The 21812-nt window shown below is 34.7% G+C and overlaps 1 protein-coding gene across 1 annotated transcript; it reads left to right on the forward strand.

Moving 5' to 3' along the window:
• The first annotated feature begins 285 nt into the window (after positions 1–285).
• Positions 286–21715, forward strand: LOC125059116 (O-acyltransferase like protein-like). The gene is made up of 12 exons (XM_047663334.1): positions 286–1823; positions 2129–2367; positions 3154–3374; positions 4946–5076; positions 8829–9010; positions 10141–10283; positions 11640–11808; positions 12103–12296; positions 15128–15248; positions 16415–16604; positions 17001–17143; positions 21205–21715. The coding sequence occupies exons 1-12, from the start codon at positions 509–511 to the stop codon at positions 21691–21693; spliced, it is 3537 nt and encodes a 1178-aa protein (XP_047519290.1). The 5' UTR covers positions 286–508; the 3' UTR covers positions 21694–21715.
• Positions 21716–21812: the final 97 nt, after the last annotated feature.

Here is a 21812-nt window from a genome sequence, read left to right on the forward strand (position 1 = left end):
TTCGAAATAAATTTATTTTAAACCTGAAAACACAACTACATAATTATGAGTCATTATTTAAACTTTCGTGCCAAATAATATTAACTTTTCTTTATAATCAAGACAATGAGGACATTTCTCGTATTTTCTACTATAACAATTCTACTTTTCAACGTCAGTCAATCAAACTATGTAAATGCTATCAATCCGACCGTCATTAATTCGGTTTGCGCACCGGACAATCGCCTTTGCAATACTATTTTTACTCTAATCTTGGACGCATGCCATAACCGTGCCCTCGTATCAGTACACTCGAATTAACCTCAGCCGGGAAACGTAACATACAAAACTGAATAACTTTTAAAAAGTAGTTAAATTTTTGTCTCCCAAGTACTTTTTACGTTATCAATGAAGCATCCGCGCTTGTTCGTTGTAAATTATTGGAGATGAAAATAGACGTCGCGGCTCGTACGCGCGGTATATTTCAGTTTCGTATATGATGGCGCCGTGAGCGTCTCACGCTCCGGCCATGGTACGCCTCAGATGGACGTTAGCTTTGATTTTTATCGGTGTGCCCATCCTTGTTACGGTTAGCGCATTTCGTGTACGACTAGCCCATGAACGTTCTGATTCTCAAAAACATTGTGCCTCGTGTGATGTGAATGAACTTAACCTTGACCAAAAACAAAGCAAATTGAGTAATAGACATCTGTATGAGGGCCTTAAAAAAGTAGTTCACGAAAAACTGAAGAGTGATGGAAAATTGAGTGCTGATGACTTATCGTACTTACATGGACTTTCAGATGACAAAAAGTTAAGTTCAAATATACAAGTAAAGACAACGAAACCAGATGCAAGCGATGGCGAGCACATTGATAAGCTCAAAGAAAATTCAAAAACATTACATAGTGATGGATTAAAGGTTATAAAGTCAACATTTAAGTCAGATAATTATATTGATCAAGACGACAATGATAACATTGTTACGCCTGCTAAAGTTAAAACGCAAATACTAAATGAAGCACTTGATACAAATGACGATGAGATAGATATCGACGATGAGGACGATAGCGATAGTGATGGAGATGTTGATAATGAAAACGACGATGAAAAAATCATCGAAAATGACGAAAGTGATGAAGATGATGATGAAATAGTTATACAAATAACAAAAGTACCTCCGAAAGTGAAATACGATCCCATACCTCCTATAAAGCATCCTTTACCAAAATCGGAACAATCTATAGATGTAAAAGATCGCAAAAAAGAAAGTGTTTTACATTCTAAGATAGAAAATCTATCGAAAGAGACCTTGGAATCCAAATTGAAAGATAAAAAGTCTATAGTGGAAATAAAAAATGAACTCCCAAAGAAAACTACAAAAGAAGCCGAAATAAAAGAAAGCATTGCTAGGAAAATCAAAGATCAGAAAACCAAGAAAGAAACAGATACTGTTTCCAAAGAAAGTACGAGTGATGAACTCGAAAAAATTAAAGTTAAATCACACCTTGAGGCTGGTAAGCTACAAAGTCATATCATTTCTAAAGCGGAAGCCGTGCTGGATATAAAAAAAGTCGATAAAGTAGTCGAAAAAAGGAGCTCTGAACCATTACAACGAGTTACTAAAGATGTTAAGGTGAAAAATAAAATAAAAACTGATCAAATAAAACCATTAACCGATGCATCACACAGAAAAATTTTACTACAAAGCGAATTTGAGGATTTTTATGGATTTTTTCCAACGTTTGCACCGAATTTTTCACGCGTTCATAATCCGGAGTGTCGACGACATGGACAAATATTACTGCGACAGTTACGTGGTACCAAACTCTGGGCTTTAAATAGTAAGTACTATGAACTATTTTTGTTTACAATTACCATAGCGTAAGCGTAAGGAATATTACAGGTTTTTAATTATTAGATTTTATTAAACCACTTTTTGAAGTTCTTCTTCAACCCCTTAATCAAAATTTTCAGCACTTATGTGGTGATTACTTTACTAGTATATTGATAACAATAAAAGTGATACTATTTTGTACTTTCACTAAACCAAACTGCTCACGTTTTAGTTCACTTGTAAACACATTAAAAATTCGTCACGCAATTGTAGTTTCGTGTTTGTAACTTAAGGGTTACGTGTGTATTTCAGTGTTGGATTCTTCAGCAAAAATTCCCTCGGGACTCCTGCAAGGCAACGGTATACAGCTTGGTGACTTTGACCAGTGTTTATCAACTCGTGCTCGAGTTCAGTTAGAAACTGGTAGTATTGTGAAGGTTCAAGGCAAATACTGTTTAGCCACAATGGATGTCAGGGCGGAGCATCAAGATTTGGAAGTGGCTATAGATCTTCTTCAAGGACGAAACCTAATTAAGGGCAGGGTTAGTGATGTGAGTATTAATTTTATTGTTTATTTTGTGATTGTACAATATCCTGTTTTAGGGGTCAAATTTCACAGGGTTTTAGGTTTCAAATCTGATGTGGGTCAGTCTAAAGTCAAAATCATTTATTCATATAGGTAACACAATGTTCACTTATGAACGTCAAAAAATAAATATATATTAAATTCTTCTAATTTTACATTTACTACCCGTTTTCAAACCAAGGGCGTAGAACGGAAGAGAAGAACTGGCAATAAACACTCCGCTACTCATTATAATCGCCAAGTTTTTTGTTTATACTTTACACAACGTTTGTAAGGAGCTGCAACCATTTCACCATGTTCCACATGACATCTTAAGCAATTAATAATAATAAAATAAATTAAAAACAAAGATTTATCCTCTAGGAGGCATGGTGAAATAGGAGCAGGCACTTACATTCTCGTAGGAATAATATCCACTTACATTCTCGTGCGAACAACGCGCAAATACTTTGTCGAAGTAACTAACATCACCGCATACACGAATTCTAGTCCGACCAGTCACCACAAGTAGCACCCGAGTATGAGTTGTTCTGCATCAAAGCCAATCGCCGCCCATGGCCATCTCCAGCAAGAGACATTTTTATAATTGTTTACGGATTTTCATAATTTTTACATAAAGCACAACCAAGAAACACTGTAATCAGTCTTGCTTTGATAGGCTTTACATGTTGCGTGGATCCACAACTGCCCCTTGCCATACCAGGGGGCCGGACTTCATACACATTGGTAATTCGTTTAATTTATTGTTCAGCCAGGTCACTTCGTACCACGATTCTCAACGTTGAGCTGGGGTGTTTGTGTACCATCGCCATGTCACCCAGATGACGTGGAAGCAATGATCAAGGACTCGACTATACGTTATGAAAAACTGGGTATCTCCTTCAATATTGAAGTAGATGAGGTAGATTGTCATATCCAGAGCAAAGGCAACTGGTGGGATGAGTGGATGGAATTACCTACTCTTTTAACTCTGTAAGTAAACTGTGTGTTAAAGTTTTTTTCTAGATTAGGTACTAGCGTTAATACCGCCGACTTCCTAACTCGCGAATAAAGCTGTAACGTAAAGAGTAATATTATGGTGATTGACGTTCGCATAAGCGTGTCTGCTTTACATTCCAACACAAAAATATAATCAGAATATATTTAAAATTATGAATCATGTTATATAATTAATAAATACTAGCATCCAGTCTCAGTATTGCCTACGTTTATTTAGTTCATTTTGGTATAATTTTGTGTGACTCCTTCCAGAATTATCGTTATATTTAGGTAAATTAACGTAAAACCTTAATAATACAGTTATTAAGTAATACAGATAATAACTCAATAAATACAGCTAGTTATTGAGTTTATTGCGTGTATACAGACACACAGACGCGGCTCAGAGGGTTCCTAAGAAAGGGCAGTCCAGTTCCTCAGGGTGTGATTGTTACCTTAGGAGGCGCCCGCCGCACCGTTACTATTTGTGCCCTCAGCTAATCCAATTTTTTTGAATAGCTAATTTTTTACACAATGCATTAAAATACTCAACGAACTGATTCATATACGAGTATTAACGGAGCTTTTTAATTGCCCTTTGAGTGAACTGACAAAAGGTTTGCTTTATGTCCGTTCCTATATCAGTAGAAAAACTTACGTATTTTGTAAATATATTAATCTTTTATTGATAAATGTCCTACTTTTTGTATTTTTTCTGAATGTAGGTGTATATTGTCATATATGTAATATGAGCGTAAATACTTGCCGTATTAGGGGGACCAGTACTGGCAACTTATTTGCTGAAATAAATAAACCATTTCTTATGAATATTTTCCAAATAAAATGTTAATAAAAATGTAATCTCAACCGGATGTTAAACTTCATTATTTGCAACTTTGTTCCATTATTAATATAAACACATAGTGTTTACAATGTTCGGATATTAAAAGCACTCAGATACATAATGAGGACAAAAACATATTTTATTCTTATTTTTTATTAAATGAAAAATGTGCACTCAGATAAGTACTAATTTGGGTAGAAACAAAAGCAAATTTGAATGTGGAATATGCTTTATTTGAATTTCAAATTGAATTTGAAAAAAAAAAATTGTTATGAAAGCACAAACGCCCGGGGTGATAAAGCCAGGTATAGTTAATAGTGAGTTTAGCCATTATGATTGCATATATTGCATATATACTAACATATATGTATATGTAAAAAAAACAAAGTAAAAGCTGCGTCGTTAACATTATTGTGTCTCAATGAATTTTACTTGCACACTGTGATGAACTGGTAAAGACCAGGCCAAGACGCTACAAAATTAATAGATTTAAGGTTGCCAGAGATCTAAAATGGTTTATTAAGTAGTATGTAAGGGGTTTATAGAATATTGGTTTATTGGTATATAGTCGATATTATCTGCTAATCTTTCTAACTATTTATTGATTTAAGACATTGTATTTGTATTGTTTTATCATCTAAAGCTTTAGTTTTAAGTACGTATTTAAATATGTACTTTGGTGTGCATTTTTTATGTAATAATTAAAAAAATGTTTTTACAGATGTTTCTATGGTGTTGTCTTATGTGTGGTAGTAATTGCTACATGCCAAGATTTACTGAGTGAAAAGAGTAATGGAGACGATACAGATGAGAATAAAGAGGATAATGTCGGTGACAAGACGAATAAACAAGGTAAATTATGTTTTAGTTGGCTTAATATAAAGCATTTAGCGTCTATGGTATAACTCGGATGTGACGTAAGCGCAGGTCGCGATTAACCTAACTTCTTATTTTTAGTATACTCCTATGCAAGAGGCCCACTTCATGTTAAGTGATACCGAAGCCCATGCGCACTCACACTGCCAGAAGGCTCGCTAGGGCGCTGCCGGCCTATTGAGCATTTTACTTTAAGAAAAGACTACCAATCTACAAAGGGTCCAATTTCCATAAAAATGGTTGTTAAGTATAAATACTCACCTTGTCTTTTAAAAATAAATCATATTCAAAAAGAAATGTCGTAAGGTTTCTTGTTCTGGCTATATTTTACGACCTTGTTGGCAAATTTGCTAACTTCACCGACAACAGCCATTATTCGACTTCAGAGTAATTCACGAATACGAGCTGCGGGATTGACATTTGTGACCGATTACAATTTAAAAGATCACCTTAACCTACTTGTATGTAACGAGAGTTCAAATCAATTGTTATTTCGTATAGATTAACTAATTAACATAATTTATACTATGTCAAGTGTACATGGACAGTCGATTCAATGTTTTGTCTGGATTGAAATCTTCACAAGATATTTTCGGAAGGTCACGCATTAAAAATTCAGTATTAGAAAGTTTTATTACTAAATCATACGTTACTAAGTTAATGTCAGATGGGACATGGTGTAATGGTTGCAGCTCCTTACAAACATTTTGTAAAACAACAAAATGGCGATTAAAAAGAGTGGCGGAGAGTTTATTGCCAGTTCTTCTCTCCCGTTCTACGCCCTTGATTTGAGAACTTAGTTAATGTAAAATTAGAAGAATTAATATGTATTTCTTTACTGACAAGTCATAAGTGTACATTATGTTACCTATATGATTAAATTATTTTTTACTTTTTTTTTTTAATAATAATAATCCAGTAGCGCTACCAACCTATATGACCTCAGATTGAATGAATTTATTTTTCTTTTATAGACAAGTAGATGGTCAGAACTCTGTACCTGACACATGTCAATTAAGCTTTCTTATGATATCGACACACGAGCCCGAGGTCATGTCTGAGAATTTTGAGTTGGTTGCTTAAACCACTACGGCCAACATAACAACCGTATGAGTTCGATTCCAAGCATAACAACGTTTTTTGTGTGGATTTAAAACTTAGATCGCTATTTGTCTTGAAAATATCTGTGATGCTGATTATTCTATAAGGATCCAATTGGGAAGTTGCGGGATATTAAACATTTATGTAGCCATCACAAAATATATTATTAAAAAGGTTAAAGTCATTTAAAATGCTGTTTAATAAATTTAAACTATCCTCCATGATTGTATTCTTATCATAAAATTATAAGATTTTTCGTTAACAAAAGATTTTTTCGTTAATTTTTATTATAAACGCCTTTGATTTTATACTTAGCATTCAATAGGATTTATCGTAAATATTCTTGTTTCTCCACATAATACAATTTATAAATAAATTCATTTATTATTTATTTTAAAACAGTTTATAGTTTATTATATTAGTTTTTTTATAGCACCCGTTACCAAGTTCGGTAATACGGCGTGGAGGAGATATTAGTGCGGCTGTCTAATTGATGTAATTTTCTTTATAGTAGGATCTTTTGCTTGACACACTTTGCTTATTTGGGTTCAAATTATACCGGCTTCTTTACGTTTCTTTTGCTGATCTTGCACATTTAGCGGATAGAAAATATCAATCTTCACTGATTACTTTGCATATATACAATCCATGGCTCAGTGGTTAACACCATGACGTATAAGCCGGATACCTCGGAAACAAAGGCAGAAATGCGTGTGCCCCATATTGCATCAGGTTACTGCAAACCATTGTCTTTATAATTAAACGTTGGCATTCAATTATTGAAAATATTTAATGAAAAAATCTTTATTTCGGTAAAGTAGAATTCAGAATGATTTACGATTTCATCGTAATTACGCTCAACTAAATGACATTACGATTGTATTTATTGCACGGTAAAGTATAATAACAGCTGAAATGCGATTTATTGATTAAAATTTCATTTTTGATATAATTTTCGTAGCGTTAATGCTGCAGTGGGCGGATTCGATTATAATTTCACACATGTCGCAGTGCAAATATTCATTAAATTTACTGAAAATTATAGTATTACTAATGAAAGAACATCTGGTACCACAGATGCTCTTTCATTAGCGTGGAAAGTTATCTTTGTTTTTTTTACAAGTTTCCCCGTCAAAGCGTTCAAATCTTTCCCTTAGGACATTATCATTATCATTAAACTGAACAGATAGAGATAAACATGTTATGAAATTTGCTGATAATTATATTACATTGTCTATAATAAAAAAGGAGAATTGATAGATACTAAATATAAAGACACGCTAGTATTTTTGTTTAAATTGTAAAGAGATTTTTTTTAAATTACTTATATAATAAACTTACTGTTGAAAAAAGAAAATTGTGGCGCTACAATCTTTTAGGTCTTGTACTCAGATCTTGTATCTGTTTCGCGATCATTTGTTTCTAATAGTAGGTGATTACTTTCCATGCCGTCGACTTTTTGGGTCTAGGGCATGCCGGTTTGCTTTTCGGTGCATAGACAGAAAGTCCATTGATGCAGCCGGGATTCGAATATATGACCTCAGGCGACATTGTTTTCGACTTACTTTTGATGTGTTTTGTATTATTTACGTAATATAGAGACGGCTGTAACTGGCTTTCAATTGAACTCTATTTTTTGCTTAGCCACCTCCATTATTTTTACACTATTCTTGTCCGCATCCCTTCTATATAATATATATAGCGTCTATATAAAAATACTATAAAAAAAATTCACTTATTCTAACGCTAGTCTAGTTGTAGGCTAGTTGTAGGTTGTGTCAATATATTATATATATCTCAAGACAATTTAGCCTTGTGCATTGACAAAATAGTTTAATAATACGGTGTTCGTTGTAAGATTACAATTTTACTGTATGGCCAAATGTTTGGTTTCAAAAACTTTAATGGTTTTCATTTAGTTACCTGAAAAGCGTAGTTCATGATACATTAAATACATATTGGTAAACAAACTTATTATAAGAATCTGTGCTTACAAATCACTACGATGACGTCATACCCTGAACCCGGCTAACGAAGTTATTCTGGCCGCTAAGGATACGATTTCTCGACATTAGCCACTGGGGCCTTCGGGCCGGCTAGTCCGTGATTAGACTAGTCGACCTCCCTTTAAGTTGGAGGAACTGAGTACCATCCTTCCTCCACAAGATTAATCTAATACATATACACAATTCTGGTGACACAATGTTCGTTCCCATACTGCTCCGAAACGGCTCGACCGATTCTTATGAATTCTTATCTTTTATTTTTTTAGAAAATTGTTTTGGTTCTTATTTTTTATGATACATATAAAAATACATACAACCCTTAATTTTCACTAATCTACAATAAACCCCTATTTTTTATTTGTATATTAAAAACTATTGACTTAAACTCTGAGGTTTATATGTAGAGAAAAATTCACTGAACAACCTAAAAAAATTCATTCCGGAAAACCGAACAGTCTCTGGGGTAGCAAAGCAAAATGTTCCATGTTGGTATGTACTAAAAAGGTAGGCTAAGTAGAATCAAATTAAGGAAAAACGATGTTCGCGGGGGCAGCTAGTAGTAACTAAAAATTTAATAACAAAAGCAATTTACAAATATTAAGGAATATCTATGTATTTCAGATGGGTTCATCAGTGCCTTCTCACTTACCCGCACTGTGAAGAAATTGATAGCGCCGGTTGGATCTGAGGAAATATCAAGTATCCACGGTCTTCGAGCAATTGCGACAATAGCACTTATTATCGCTCATAAATTCCTACCAATCGCCCATACTCCTTACGCAAATAGGGTAAAAGTTGCTGAGGTAAGAAATTTAAAAAAATTATTAATGTTTGTTTAATAATTTATTTATTGGCACTTTGTTATTCGAATAAGAATAATGTAAGTGTTATATAATTTGTTATTAGAGGTATTGATAGAGATATAAAATATATATATATATATGTATAAAATGGTTCGCAAACGGATGTGACCGTTTGTATTGATATTGTCGATAAATATACGAAATAATTAAATAGTTTGAGTAATTAAGGGCTCCTGTCTTAACAAAATTACTTTTACTTGAGATTGAGCTTAGAGGGCGAATCGACCTAGAGAAAGTTCTAGTACTTCCTCTAACTATTCCCATATATATTAATATATTTGCTGAAGCGAGAGTTAATATAATCGAACCAGACATAGTCTAGGTGACTGATGATTTCTGGACATATATTGGCATAGTTCCAAGTAAGTCAGTTGAGTGATTTGGCAACTACCGTGACATATCGAAAGTTATCGGAAATATTTGTTTACTTCGCTTATAAAATTAATCAGCGTGATGAAGCTGCTTCTAGGTAAACAGCCTATTTTCTTTGCAAGTTCTATATTCTGCAATATTCTGTAACTTTTAATTATTAATATAAGCCAGACTAAGCTATACTATACATATACTAAGCTAATTATAATAAGAGATGTAGGTACAGGCCCTTTGTTACAGGAAGACAACTACCAATAAAATCGTCTAATACCCTGAACTTGCAAACTCAAACGTAGCGTTTTTCCCGACATCGGCAATCCTTTTGTCATCGCGGATCTTTTGTTAGTTTTAAGTTTTTTAAGGAATCTAATTTATATAGTTCATTCTGGTTAAGCTATTAACTTCTATTTCACCGAAAGATATTTTATGGATAGTAAGGACAGCAATGTTGCTATAATATTTTCACCAGGCGTTCGAACTTCGACTGAATGATGATTAATAATGACTTTATGTTTACTGACACCAGAAATTTTAAACGGCGTATTAATTTGTTAAGAGTGTGATTAAGATGTTTTAGATAAAAAAAAACATAAATAATTGGGCACGGGAAATTTCTGAGTGTGATAATTATTATTAAAGAATATGCTGTTTTCTTTATTTCGTTTTATAATATGTTATTAAAAAGGTATTTTTTACAGGTTGTGTCATCAGCTGCATGGTCCTGGTGTAGAGTAGGCTGGGTGTTCACTGATTGTTTTCTATTGCTGAGTGGAGCTTTGACTGCATACCGCACATCGGAGAAGACTAGTGCCTTTAACAAACTAGGTTCTAAATATTTAAGGTCCGCAATATTAATACTATTCTTGTAAATGTTTTAGTTGTTCAATAATGTTTGCATAAAGCTCTTGTCGGTATTCATTTTGGACAATAATTAGCAAAATTGTTTGAATTGAATATTTATACAGAAGAAATAAATATAACTGAATATAATTATTAAATGATATAGCCAACTAAATGTTTGCTTATTACACATAACACTTCTATTTTTGTTTGTATGTTACTTTATTATTATGACATTTTGTTTCAATATGTCAAGTGAAGCATGGTGTAATTAAAGATGGTCTAAGATCCCGATATACAACGACCTTCACCGAGATGCTTATTTAATGAAACGTATTTTATATTTAATTTAATATGTCAATAAATATAATCCATATGGGTTGCCTAGCAAATTTCAGTCCAGAGTATTTTAATTGATATTAAAAAAAAAATTTTTTTTAAACATTTCGCCGGTATGATTATTAGATAAATTCTATACCAATCGAAAGTATGAAGCCCATAGAATATGCAAACATTAGGTTGTTTTTAATCAATTAATTATTTACGTGTATATTTTTTATGTGACACTAAAGTATATATACATCTTTAGTAAAAAAGAAATTTATAGCGATACATATATAATATGTACTACACTGATTAAAAATATTGATTCAAAAAAATTTAAAAAATTTACTACATCCAAATTATAAAAAAAAATTTTTTTTTAAATATTAATTAAACATACTCTGGACTGAAATTTTCTAGGCAACCCATATGGATTGTATTTATTGACATATTAAATTAAATATAAAATACGTTTTATTAAATAAGCATCTCAGTGAAGGTCGTTGTATATCGGGATCTTATACTAAGATAATGCATAAAATTGATAAGTGTACTTTTGATAAAAAAGATACAAAATATCTAAGGCTTTATTTAAGCTATTCCAAAATCATGAATTATTGCTTTTGATTCTCGTAAGCTGAAATGAAAACTTTATTAATTTTTAATGAAGTGTATGTGTAGAGTTTCAGTGTTTATCTAGTGGCTTCAGCGTGCATTGGTTATCCCAGAGGGTGTAGGTTCGATTCCTCCAATGGACTTTCTGTCTATGTGCGCATCTAACACTCACTCGTACGTTGAAGTAAATCTTCGTGAGGAAACTATCATGTTTCTTATCCCATGTTCAGACAGAAGGCTGATTACCTACTTGTCTATGAAACATGATCAAAAGAAATGGTCGCAATTTGGGACCAAGACCCATATAGCGTTGTAGCGCCACTTAATTATTATTCCAATTATTAATAAAGTGTATTTCATAATAGACAAACGTTATGATGAGAGTTGTAATGTGCTGATTTGATGGTCACCTTTCCAGATTAACACCGGCAATGCTAGCTGTAATTTGGTTTTACGCTTTCATCTGGGATCATGTCACCGTGGGGCCTATGTGGGGCGGACTGGTAACGAAAAATGCTGACATTTGCCGAGAAAGGTGGTGGTGGAACTTGTTCTATTTGCAGAATTACTTTGGATTAGAGAGTATGGTAAGTTGGGTAATTGTCAAAATAAATACGTAATGAATAAAAGTATTGTATAACGACAAATTGTTGGTGGTAAAGTTTATAACTTAAGAGTCTTGAATTGTCGCTAACGACAGGGGTTTGAGGAATTTTAAAATGGGCACTTTAAGCCCCGCCCCATTTTAGTATCACGGCGGTCGTCAGACTACTTAATAGCTAGTGTCTACTGTTAAATCAAGCGACATTCTTTGCCAGTGTTCTGCAGTTGGCGTTCTAAAATTCTATTCTAGGAGAATTGAATAAAACCTTTTATTTCAGTGTGCACCTCAAACACATCAGCTAGCGCTGGACATGCAACTTTCCATTATCGGAAGTTTCATAGTATGGGCGATCCACTCAAATATGGTCGGTTCGGCGCTGTTTATGCCAATCATACATCTATTTGCTGCCTATTCCCGATATACAATGTTTAGAGACCATCGCCTTACAATGATTGCTTATCATGGAGTTAGGTACGTGTTCTATGTATAAATTTAGCACCTTATTAACTAAAGAAGGTTTGAATACAATATGTAAAAATGTATGTGCAGTCGGGCTGTCTTAAGTATAAACTCTCACTGACGCATTCAAACGTCGACTTTTGTAAATTTAATTACGCATTTAGTATAAAATGACAGTCAGTAATCAGAAGTCTTAAGACATTTTTAACCGACATTAAAAACCTGAAGTATCTGGATGATCGAGGTGTATGAGTCAGAAATTGTTGTGTTATTAGCTTCTTAAATTCACGATGTTAACACTTTTTGGTGTAGATTGGAGATGTTATGTTTTTCGTTAAAAAGACATATTTTTAAAATCTTTAATAATATTTCTTATACCTCTCGTTTCTTGTTCTAGGCAAAATTAAACCTTCGTTAATATTCTCTACAGTACGATACACTGTATTATAATATAATTGTGGTGCGTTTTATGATTTAAAACAAAGATAGGTTTTCAATCTATTTAAAGTTGTACGACAAGAAACATATATGCTAATTATGTTTTATTTTAGCAATTTAATTAGCATTGTGGTTGGAAAATGTAATATTCCTATTAACGTTTAGTTACATTTTATATTACTTATATATTGAACTATACATTGTATTATTTAAAATAACAATACATCATAAAATACGTTAATATTATAGGATAATTACTAAAAAGTGACGTAATGACGCACAATGTTTGAAATTGTGGAGGAATGTCTGTGGAAGGACGTTCAAGAGTTCCTCCGACCAAAAGGGAGATTCCTCGACCAGTCTCCAGATCTGGATCCTGACCATGGACTGGCCCAAAGGCGCCAGTAGCCTAGCTCGCGAAGTCGTATATTTGTGTAGCGGAATAACATCGTTAGCACGTTTCAGGGTGTGACATTTTCGCAGTGATTTTTCATTGACGATTATAGGTGTCGCTACAAACCGAACCGACCGTTTTACAAACATTTAATTACGTAGGAGTTGAGACGGTTGCTAAATGAATTATTTACTAAAATAAATACTTAGTACATAACATTCATGAGTTAAAATCTCGATCACAACATAGAAGAAATGTCTCCTAATAGATTTTTCCTGAATTGATTTTAAAAGTTCTAGATTTTAAAATATTTGGTTCCAACACATTTATACCACAACACAGAGATCTCTGTTCTTTTACAAATTCGATAAAACGCTATGAAAATACCAATAACTAATTTAAACTATAGGTACAATTTATATGGAAAATAGATAAATTGACAGAAACTTACATAGTATTGAACCTCATTAGAATTATTCTAATGACATTGAATTTTCGTTTTTATTATTGCGAATACATTGAAAAAATATCTTTAAAAAATTACGAAGGCTAATTATATTTTGTTATCCTAAGTTGCATCAGTAAGTAAAATTAAGAATGCGGTAGTTCACCCAGCAAAACTAACAAATCTTTTAATTATATTCATTCAGTATACTTTTGTTTTACATAATATTGAGCAATCTTTATCTTTACTTACTTATGAATTTGTTTACCTGAACAATTAAAAAAGTGGTTTTACTCTTAACACTGAACACGGAATACAAAACTTCTAAAATAATAATAGTTATTTATTTCAGACCAATGTTAAGTAAAATGTCTAATCAAGTGTTCGTTGTTATATTGGTATTGGTATTGGTATCAGTACCTATGGTACCTACTCTGTGGGGCATAGACAGCGTCCCAACGCCAAACATAAATCATTCGCGCCAATTTATTAAACGCAACAACTGCAATACACTCCAATCATTTGCAGTCTGTTAATATTTCGTTAAAACTGAATATTTTGATACAGTGTAAACCTGAGTGTAAACTATGCAGATTAAAATTAAAGCATATCTCGCATGTACCGACGGTCCGAGCGTTTCCCTTACGGAAATTGAACCCCGACTCTCTGTTAGACAATCGTTTGGCAACACAGGTGGGAGAAAACAGTTAGACAATTTTAAAGATTTATATTATTATATAGTCGTGTAACAAATCTATAGAGGCCTATACAAATCATTTTAATATTAAATCTGATACTACACTATCTGTGTTTACTACTTTTAATAACATTAGTGTTGTCATTTATGGAATTATTTCCTAGTGGTATTTTTTTCTTTTTTAACTTTACTTTAAGAACTTTACTTTAAAATGTAATGTGATAGTGGTTTTTTGCTAAATATATAATACTAGTTTTTTGGTAACAGTTATTAGAGGACATTCTTAATTTATAAAGTAAGAATTTATAAATTTGACTCTTTACATTTATATACGCTAAATTCGCAATTTATTTTATAATGTAACTAAATTAATCATCTGATTAATTAAAAGGCAAGCCTTTGAGATTAAAAATAAGCTACTGTTATTTTACATTTTTGGAATCTAAAACTAAAGATGGGGCCTTCTTGTTGGAAGGTCGTGGTGCTGTCCACATATAATTGTGTATGATGCACTGTGTTTGAATTTGGATTATTTTTCTTTTATTTTTCGATGTGCGGTGTCATTTTTATTATAATGTATTCAAGAATTATTTGCATTTTAATTAATTGCTATAGCCACTAGTCCACACTATCACTTCTATGGTTTTAATATTTATATGTTATATTAATCTCACATAAATTTTATCTGTTTTTGAAGTCAGACTTCCATTAAACATAAGAGCACAGGGTCATGCTTACTGAACTTCTAAATTTGTTTAGGCAAATGTTAAGTTAAAATTCTCACAATTTCGTTTTTCAAACCGACATTATTCGTATTTTTTGGCTAGCCTTTTCAACTCAGCTGTGTAAAGTTTGGTTTAATTTTCCAGTGTAAGTCAGCTGTACCGTACAGGCCGGATGAGCTATACCTCCATTTTGCACCGCAGTACCTCCTATCTGATCGGCATCAGTTTGGGATTAGCACTACGGACCCCAGCTCAGCATAGTAAGGTAAACTGATAAATACTAGCATTTTCTGCGTTTATTACTTTATTATAAACAATATTGGAGAAACACATATAATTTGGTTGGAATATATTTAAGAAAAATCATAACACAGAAATGAGTGTCGCTAGTTACCCACGGTCCATAGGAGCAACTATTTTTCTTCCGTTTCCTTGTTTTTTTACATCATCTTATTATATTTTCGTGTCAATTGCTAAAAAAGCTCACTCATGCAATATGTAATTTATATATCAAATTATATCTATAATTTCAATACAGACAGTATTAGTACATATCAAATGTCAACTTCGAAGTTGCTAAGTTTCGTGAGATAGTTCGAGTCTATTTCTCGGTATTTTCCTTTGTCAAATGATCGATATTATTGGTTCAGTGATACGACCAAAACAGTTCCTATTTCCGCAAACGTATGCGGTATGAACAATGGCTCGAGATTTACATGACAATGTGGAGTGCATGCGAGATGACATCTGTATGTATTGATCGAATGGCTAATAGTTTGTATTAAGGATATTGTGTAATAAACTTTGATAGGATTGGAAGATAGAGATAAATTTCTATGAAATTATATTTGTGTTCTTTTGAAGGATTAGGTATTTTTGTATTTAAGTAGATACAACCACTTGATTGATTGGAATGTTCTATTTAGGTTTAAAGACATTTATTTATTCTCATAACAGACAATAGTCACTTACATGAGAACTTATATACTAAAGATACAATTTATCACGTCGTGCTTAAGCTTCAAGGATCAATTTTCGAAGTATAACTTGGGTGGACTTTCATTTACGCAGGTAACTGGGATCACTCAGGAGATGGTCTTTTAGTCTAAATTTAAATATTGCCAGGCTGTCTGCACTTTTTATATTTTGTGGAAGTCTATTATACCGCAGCACTCCCCCAACGCTCAATGTTTTTTTACCGTTATTGGTTCTAAACTTCGGTACAATAAGATTGTGAGGGCGTCGTGAAGTGCGCTTCTGAATTTGGCTTATTTTAGTGAAAGTAATGTTAGTGTGTATATGGTCATTTAGAATTTTGTAGATTAATAAGCTGGTATTGTATTGAAATAATAAATAAATCTATTTGGATTTATTAAAAAAACGATAAGGAGATAGCTGCACAATTGTATAAATGTATTAATATTTTTATAGTTTGTTATATTCATCGGATGGGTCGTTAGCACTGGTCTCTGGGGAGTAGTGTTGTGGGCGGGTTTCGACAGCGGTTACTTCAACTACCAGTATAACGTGACCTTTGCTGCTCAGTATGCGGCACTGGCTCCTATTGCAATTGGTTTAGCCTTCGCCTGGCTGCTGTACGCGGCCCATAATGGTTATAGCGGTGAGGAACAATCAATTATAAAGTCTTATAGAATTTTTAATTTTTTACGCAAGGAAACAAAATTTATAATCCCGTAGTATATATGTCTCAAAATTATTTAGTTATAAGCAAGTAGGTGATCTATCAAGGATTAGTCTGTGTCCTATACATCGTCGATTTAACACCTCGAAGACATGCAGGTTTCCTCATATTACGCAAAACACCAACGAGGACAAGCCCGATGTTTAGATCTTAAATTTGTATCCGCATTGAAATAATTTACATATGCTTTACCAGATTTGAAGTATAATTCTAGCAAAAAATGTACTTGAAACTGTTATTTATTCGTTTGATATAAGTAATTTTAACATGATGTCACGGAATATTGATTTTCTTAATATTAACTTATGTTTCCAGAAACTCTGTCAAGCCTACTTTCCAGTCGCCCCATGCTACTAATAAGTAGACTGTCATATGCTCTATATTTAACACAGTTTATTATCTTCCTCACAAATGCAGCTACGATACGAACATCCACTGAATTCACATTATTATCTGTGGTAAGTTACATTAGCTAACATTTATACGGACCAAAAATCATGGTCCTGAATTGATGAGATAAAGAATTTATTCTAACAGATACGAATAATTTGTGAGAACTGCGCTCCAAATTGGCTGAATTTAATTGCAATAGGATGTAGTTTCTTATAATAATAATAATAATTTATTGCATGAATATGGTACATAAATGTTAAGGTGGTACAGTCGTTAATCGTTCGCATATTCTACCACAGACAATGGCGCGCAAATTTGTCTTAGGTAATTTTACATTTTACATTATTAGTATAAGCGTACGGTGTCGATCTGAACCACCGCCGCTATTCTCGAAATGAAACTCGTGGAGTTATAAATGTTATGTTTATTGGCCGAACGTTAGTGATGGTGATACAATTATAATACAGCGAAGTAAGCTTACGACTAACGTCCGTCCGGCACGGCTGCTTAAATCTATCTGGTTATACAAATAATAGCTTAAAACTAATTCTAAACTATCACGCTGGTCAAAGGGACCGACCGACCCTTCCGCTACCTGCGCACCCGCCGACCGTTTCCAAGAATAACATCTGGCTTGCAGGTTCGTTCGTCGGCTTTCTAAACTGTATTGTTCGTTGTCCGTAACAGTCTCCCCTCAGCGAAACCTTCCTATGACGTGTAGCTTTCCGTAGGTAGGACAACGAAAATTCATCTGCTAATGCTTGCGCCGTCTTCGACGTTCTTTTGATAACGTGCTTCAACGCAACTATCTCAATATTATGTACATCTCTAGTACTTAGGCACGTAAAAATCGCGCCCCATGGCTTTTCATTACGGCGTTCTTTTCTGAGCGTATGACGCCCATCCAATAGAATGGGATTTCTTGTCACCTCTGTTATCTGTGTTTTTAATCGCACACGTACACGCGGTAACCGATATTGATCTATAATCGGGTCATATTTAGCCAAACGACTTTTCATGTTTGTTTCATCTTGGAAGCTTTGACCCTGCACTTCGCGTAACCATGTCTGTTCCGATTCTTTTAAATCGCTTACGCTTAATCGGCCACTGCAATCTTTACGCTTTTGTATAAATAGTTGTACGTAAGCTGTGGCTCTAATCAGCCGTATATACTGCACGAATCTTTCTATGTGTGGTAGATCGTTTCTGTTGGCTCTCTTTTCGATTACGGTCATAGTTAGCACTTGTGGCTCGCAGCTTTCTTTTGGCCATGTTTCTTCAGGCCCGTAAAGGAACGCTGGTCCCACAAACCACCGGTCATTGTCGGTTTTATGGTCCAACGTTATTCTTGTAGCAACATCCGCTACATTTTCCCTGGTTGGAACCCGACGCCATTGCCTAGCATCCGTCGTTCCGGTGATTTCAGTTAATCTATCTGCTACGAATGGTGGATGCCTCGCTTTGTCATTTCTGATCCACTGTAATACCGTCGTTGAATCCGTCCATAGCACGATCTTGTTTGGTTCCGTTCTGTGATCTTCTCTAATGGCCACAGCTAATCTCGCTCCGATAAGGGCTGCCTGTAGCTCTAGCCGCGGTGTACTCTGTGACTTAATAGGTGCCACTCGTGCTTTTGCTGTGATGAGTCCGACGTTAATTACATCGGTTCTAATTCGCCAATATGCCACGCTCGCATGTGCTTGTTTAGATGCGTCACAGAACACATGCAATTGTATCTCTCCTCCCCTCGTGTAAATATACCATCTAGGTACCACTGAAGACAGTGTTTGTACATTTTCTAACTGAGTCATCGACTTTTTAAACTCATTCGACTGATCCATTTTCCGTTCAATGCTTTTAAGCCGCTTAAATGCCATATTATAGCTTTCTGGGAATTTCGTGTTATCAGTCTTCCACGGCAATCCCAGGTAGTAACGCCTTTCCCGTTTCTCTATTGTTGTATTGAACAATTGAACTGCACGTGCGTCGGCACTTGTTAACCTTTTTTTATTATTTATACCCAAGGCATCTATTGCAAAACCTTGTTTTAATATCGCCTCTATACGCTTATCTGTTTCTTTGTAAACGTCGCTTTCTGCCGCCTTTTTTTGCAGTGCAAAACACGTTCGTTGTCTTCCATTAAACTTCGTATAGGTGCATGTAAAATCCAGCCTAATCGTGTTAAAGATGCAGCCGGTTCATTTTTCTTCCCACTGTATACTTTTATTACAAACTGGTCAAATTTAACCGCTGTATATCCCGGTCTGGGTAATCGCTTAATTTCATCTAGCGCTTTTTCAATTTTAATCTCCGGTCGGCCATAACACTGATCTAGTGCATTCATAATAAGCTCGGGATCGCAAGCAGTACTCAATAATACGGCGACTGTTTCTTTAGCGGATCCCGTAAGACATGTGCGTAATCTTGCCATGTTTTCCGCTTTAGAGTATTTGTAGACCTTCGTGGAGTCTTCATAAGCAACTTTAAAGTAAAGCCAGTCGCAGACATTCCCGTTAAACTGCGGCAGATCTTGAGCATGTAGTACAGGGGGTCTGTTTGTAGCTATTTTTTCACAGGCTCCGATGAGCCGTTCCATCCCTCGATCTTGGGATCGCGTTCTCGGCACGGAGGCCTCTTCGATAGGTGATATGGGCCGTTCTATTTCACAAGACACATTCTGTGTGCATGGCTTCACGCGTTCTGCGAGCACTGTGTCTTCTTCCCTATCACCCTGAGATAGATTATTCTCGCCGCCATGCTTTCTTAGCCGTTTATCTACCATAACAGTGGAATTGCTTCCTTTCCGCTGTTCTGGCAAGCATTTGACGATCTTCTTTTCACCGTCTGCTCTGGCTAAGTCAACGGCGATTCGCTTCTTTAACAATTTCATTTCAAGCTCCATCTCTTGTTCCATCTCCTGATATTTTAATTCGAACTTTTTTCTTAAATGTTCTTTTTCTAATGCGACCAAGCGTTTTTGGACTTCGTATTCAGCTTGCCTTACACGGGATGCTTTCGACCTCATTGTATTTCTTGAGGTCTGTGATGCTGAACCCACAGGTAACAACTTTGAATCAACGGCTTCATTCTTCCGTATTGATTCAACTGACTCGCTGTCGTGTGTAATATCGGCTAGTCTTCCTAGTAGGACTTTCGATGGTGATTCTAACGGCATGTATTCTGTCCGTACATCTTCATCGATTTCTTCTGCCCTCCTAGCTTGTCGGCTTCTTGTGTTCATTTTGAAGTCGATTGTATTCTTCGCTTCAATGAACTGGTGGATAATGCTTTCCGTCGGCGACTCACAGCAGCAATACGTCGATGCGGCGAGTCACTTTGTACAGGCGATGAAGTCTACCCTCTGCACGTACTCCTGGGATCGCAGGTAGTACTGCCGATGAAAATCTTCCTGGGATCGCAGGTAAAATCTTCCTTCTTCTCGGCGTCGATGCGTAGAGTATTATTCTTCTGGTTATCCGGCTCGAAGGACCAAACTATAAGCGTACGGTGTCGATCTGAACCACCGCCGCTATTCTCGAAATGAAACTCGTGGAGTTATAAATGTTATGTTTATTGGCCGAACGTTAGTGATGGTGATACAATTATAATACAGCGAAGTAAGCTTACGACTAACGTCCGTCCGGCACGGTTGCTTAAATCTATCTGGTTATACAAATAATAGCTTAAAACTAATTCTAAACTATCACGCTGGTCAAAGGGACCGACCGACCCTTCCGCTACCTGCGCACCCGCCGACCGTTTCCAAGAATAACATCTGGCTTGCAGGTTCGTTCGTCGGCTTTCTAAACTGTATTGTTCGTTGTCCGTAACAATTAGTCAAAGTCATTTCTTATATTATCTGTATAGTACATATCATACTTTATTAAATTTATATCTATTACAGTGTCTCACGCAAATAATCATTAATTGAATAGTACATTTTGTACAAAAGTAATATACTAAGTCGCTTTTTAAAGACTCTAGTCGGAAGATCCATTAATTCTTTTGGTATAGATAAATGAATTTAGCGGTAGACAAAAATGAATTTTTATTCTGTTATCTATGGGGACGTTCAAAATACCTACAAAAGTTTATATATTTGAACTAATGAATTTTGTTATTACAGGTCGATTTCCAAGAAATTGCTGCAATATTTTTATCGGCTGTTTTGTTAACTTTAACTCTTGTTATTCCTATGCAATCGCTTCCGAATGTACTCTTTGGGAGAAAGAAAAATAATGAAGAGAAGGAATTACATAACGGTACAAGCGATATAAATAAAGAAGAAAATGAATCGGACCTTCAAGAAAAACCGTCAATACGAAAGCCTTTGCTGGCTCATCGGGAATTACTAGAAGAGATACCAGAGGCGGAAGTCGAATACGAAACTCAGAGGGAGACTCAAAGCCTAGAAGAAATTTTGGAAGAAGACGATAACATGGACGAAGAAAGGGAAGACGAAGACTTAGAGATCATAGAAGAAGAAGAAGAACCAGAGGGTGGAGAGGAAAATTTCTGGGCTCACCAAGAAAATGGTCGTGATCGAGATCTTGATGAGTGGGAGTGGACGAATGGAAATCGCGGCGGTGCTCAACATTATCGATACAGTAGATAAAGAAATTAAATATTATCATTAATTAATTGGTTTCATTTATACTCTATCGTATTTACATTGCTGAGTCTGTAAATGCAAATATGACATTTTTGTACATTGTTAATACATTTACGCTTACA

This window comes from Pieris napi, chromosome 19 (genome assembly GCF_905475465.1).
Source record: "Pieris napi chromosome 19, ilPieNapi1.2, whole genome shotgun sequence".
NCBI classification, from domain to species: domain Eukaryota; kingdom Metazoa; phylum Arthropoda; class Insecta; order Lepidoptera; family Pieridae; genus Pieris; species Pieris napi.

What these genes read in the sequence shown, in the direction of transcription:
- LOC125059116 (XM_047663334.1), top strand. Translation starts at nt 509, where the DNA reads ATGGTACGCCTCAGATGGACGTTAGCTTTGATTTTTATCGGTGTGCCC. An exon ending in ATAGGGTAAAAGTTGCTGAG is followed by an intron (nt 9,011 to 10,140) that starts GTAAGAAATTTA and finishes TATTTTTTACAG; the next exon opens with GTTGTGTCATCAGCTGCATG. An exon ending in CCCCAGCTCAGCATAGTAAG is followed by an intron (nt 15,249 to 16,414) that starts GTAAACTGATAA and finishes ATATTTTTATAG; the next exon opens with TTTGTTATATTCATCGGATG.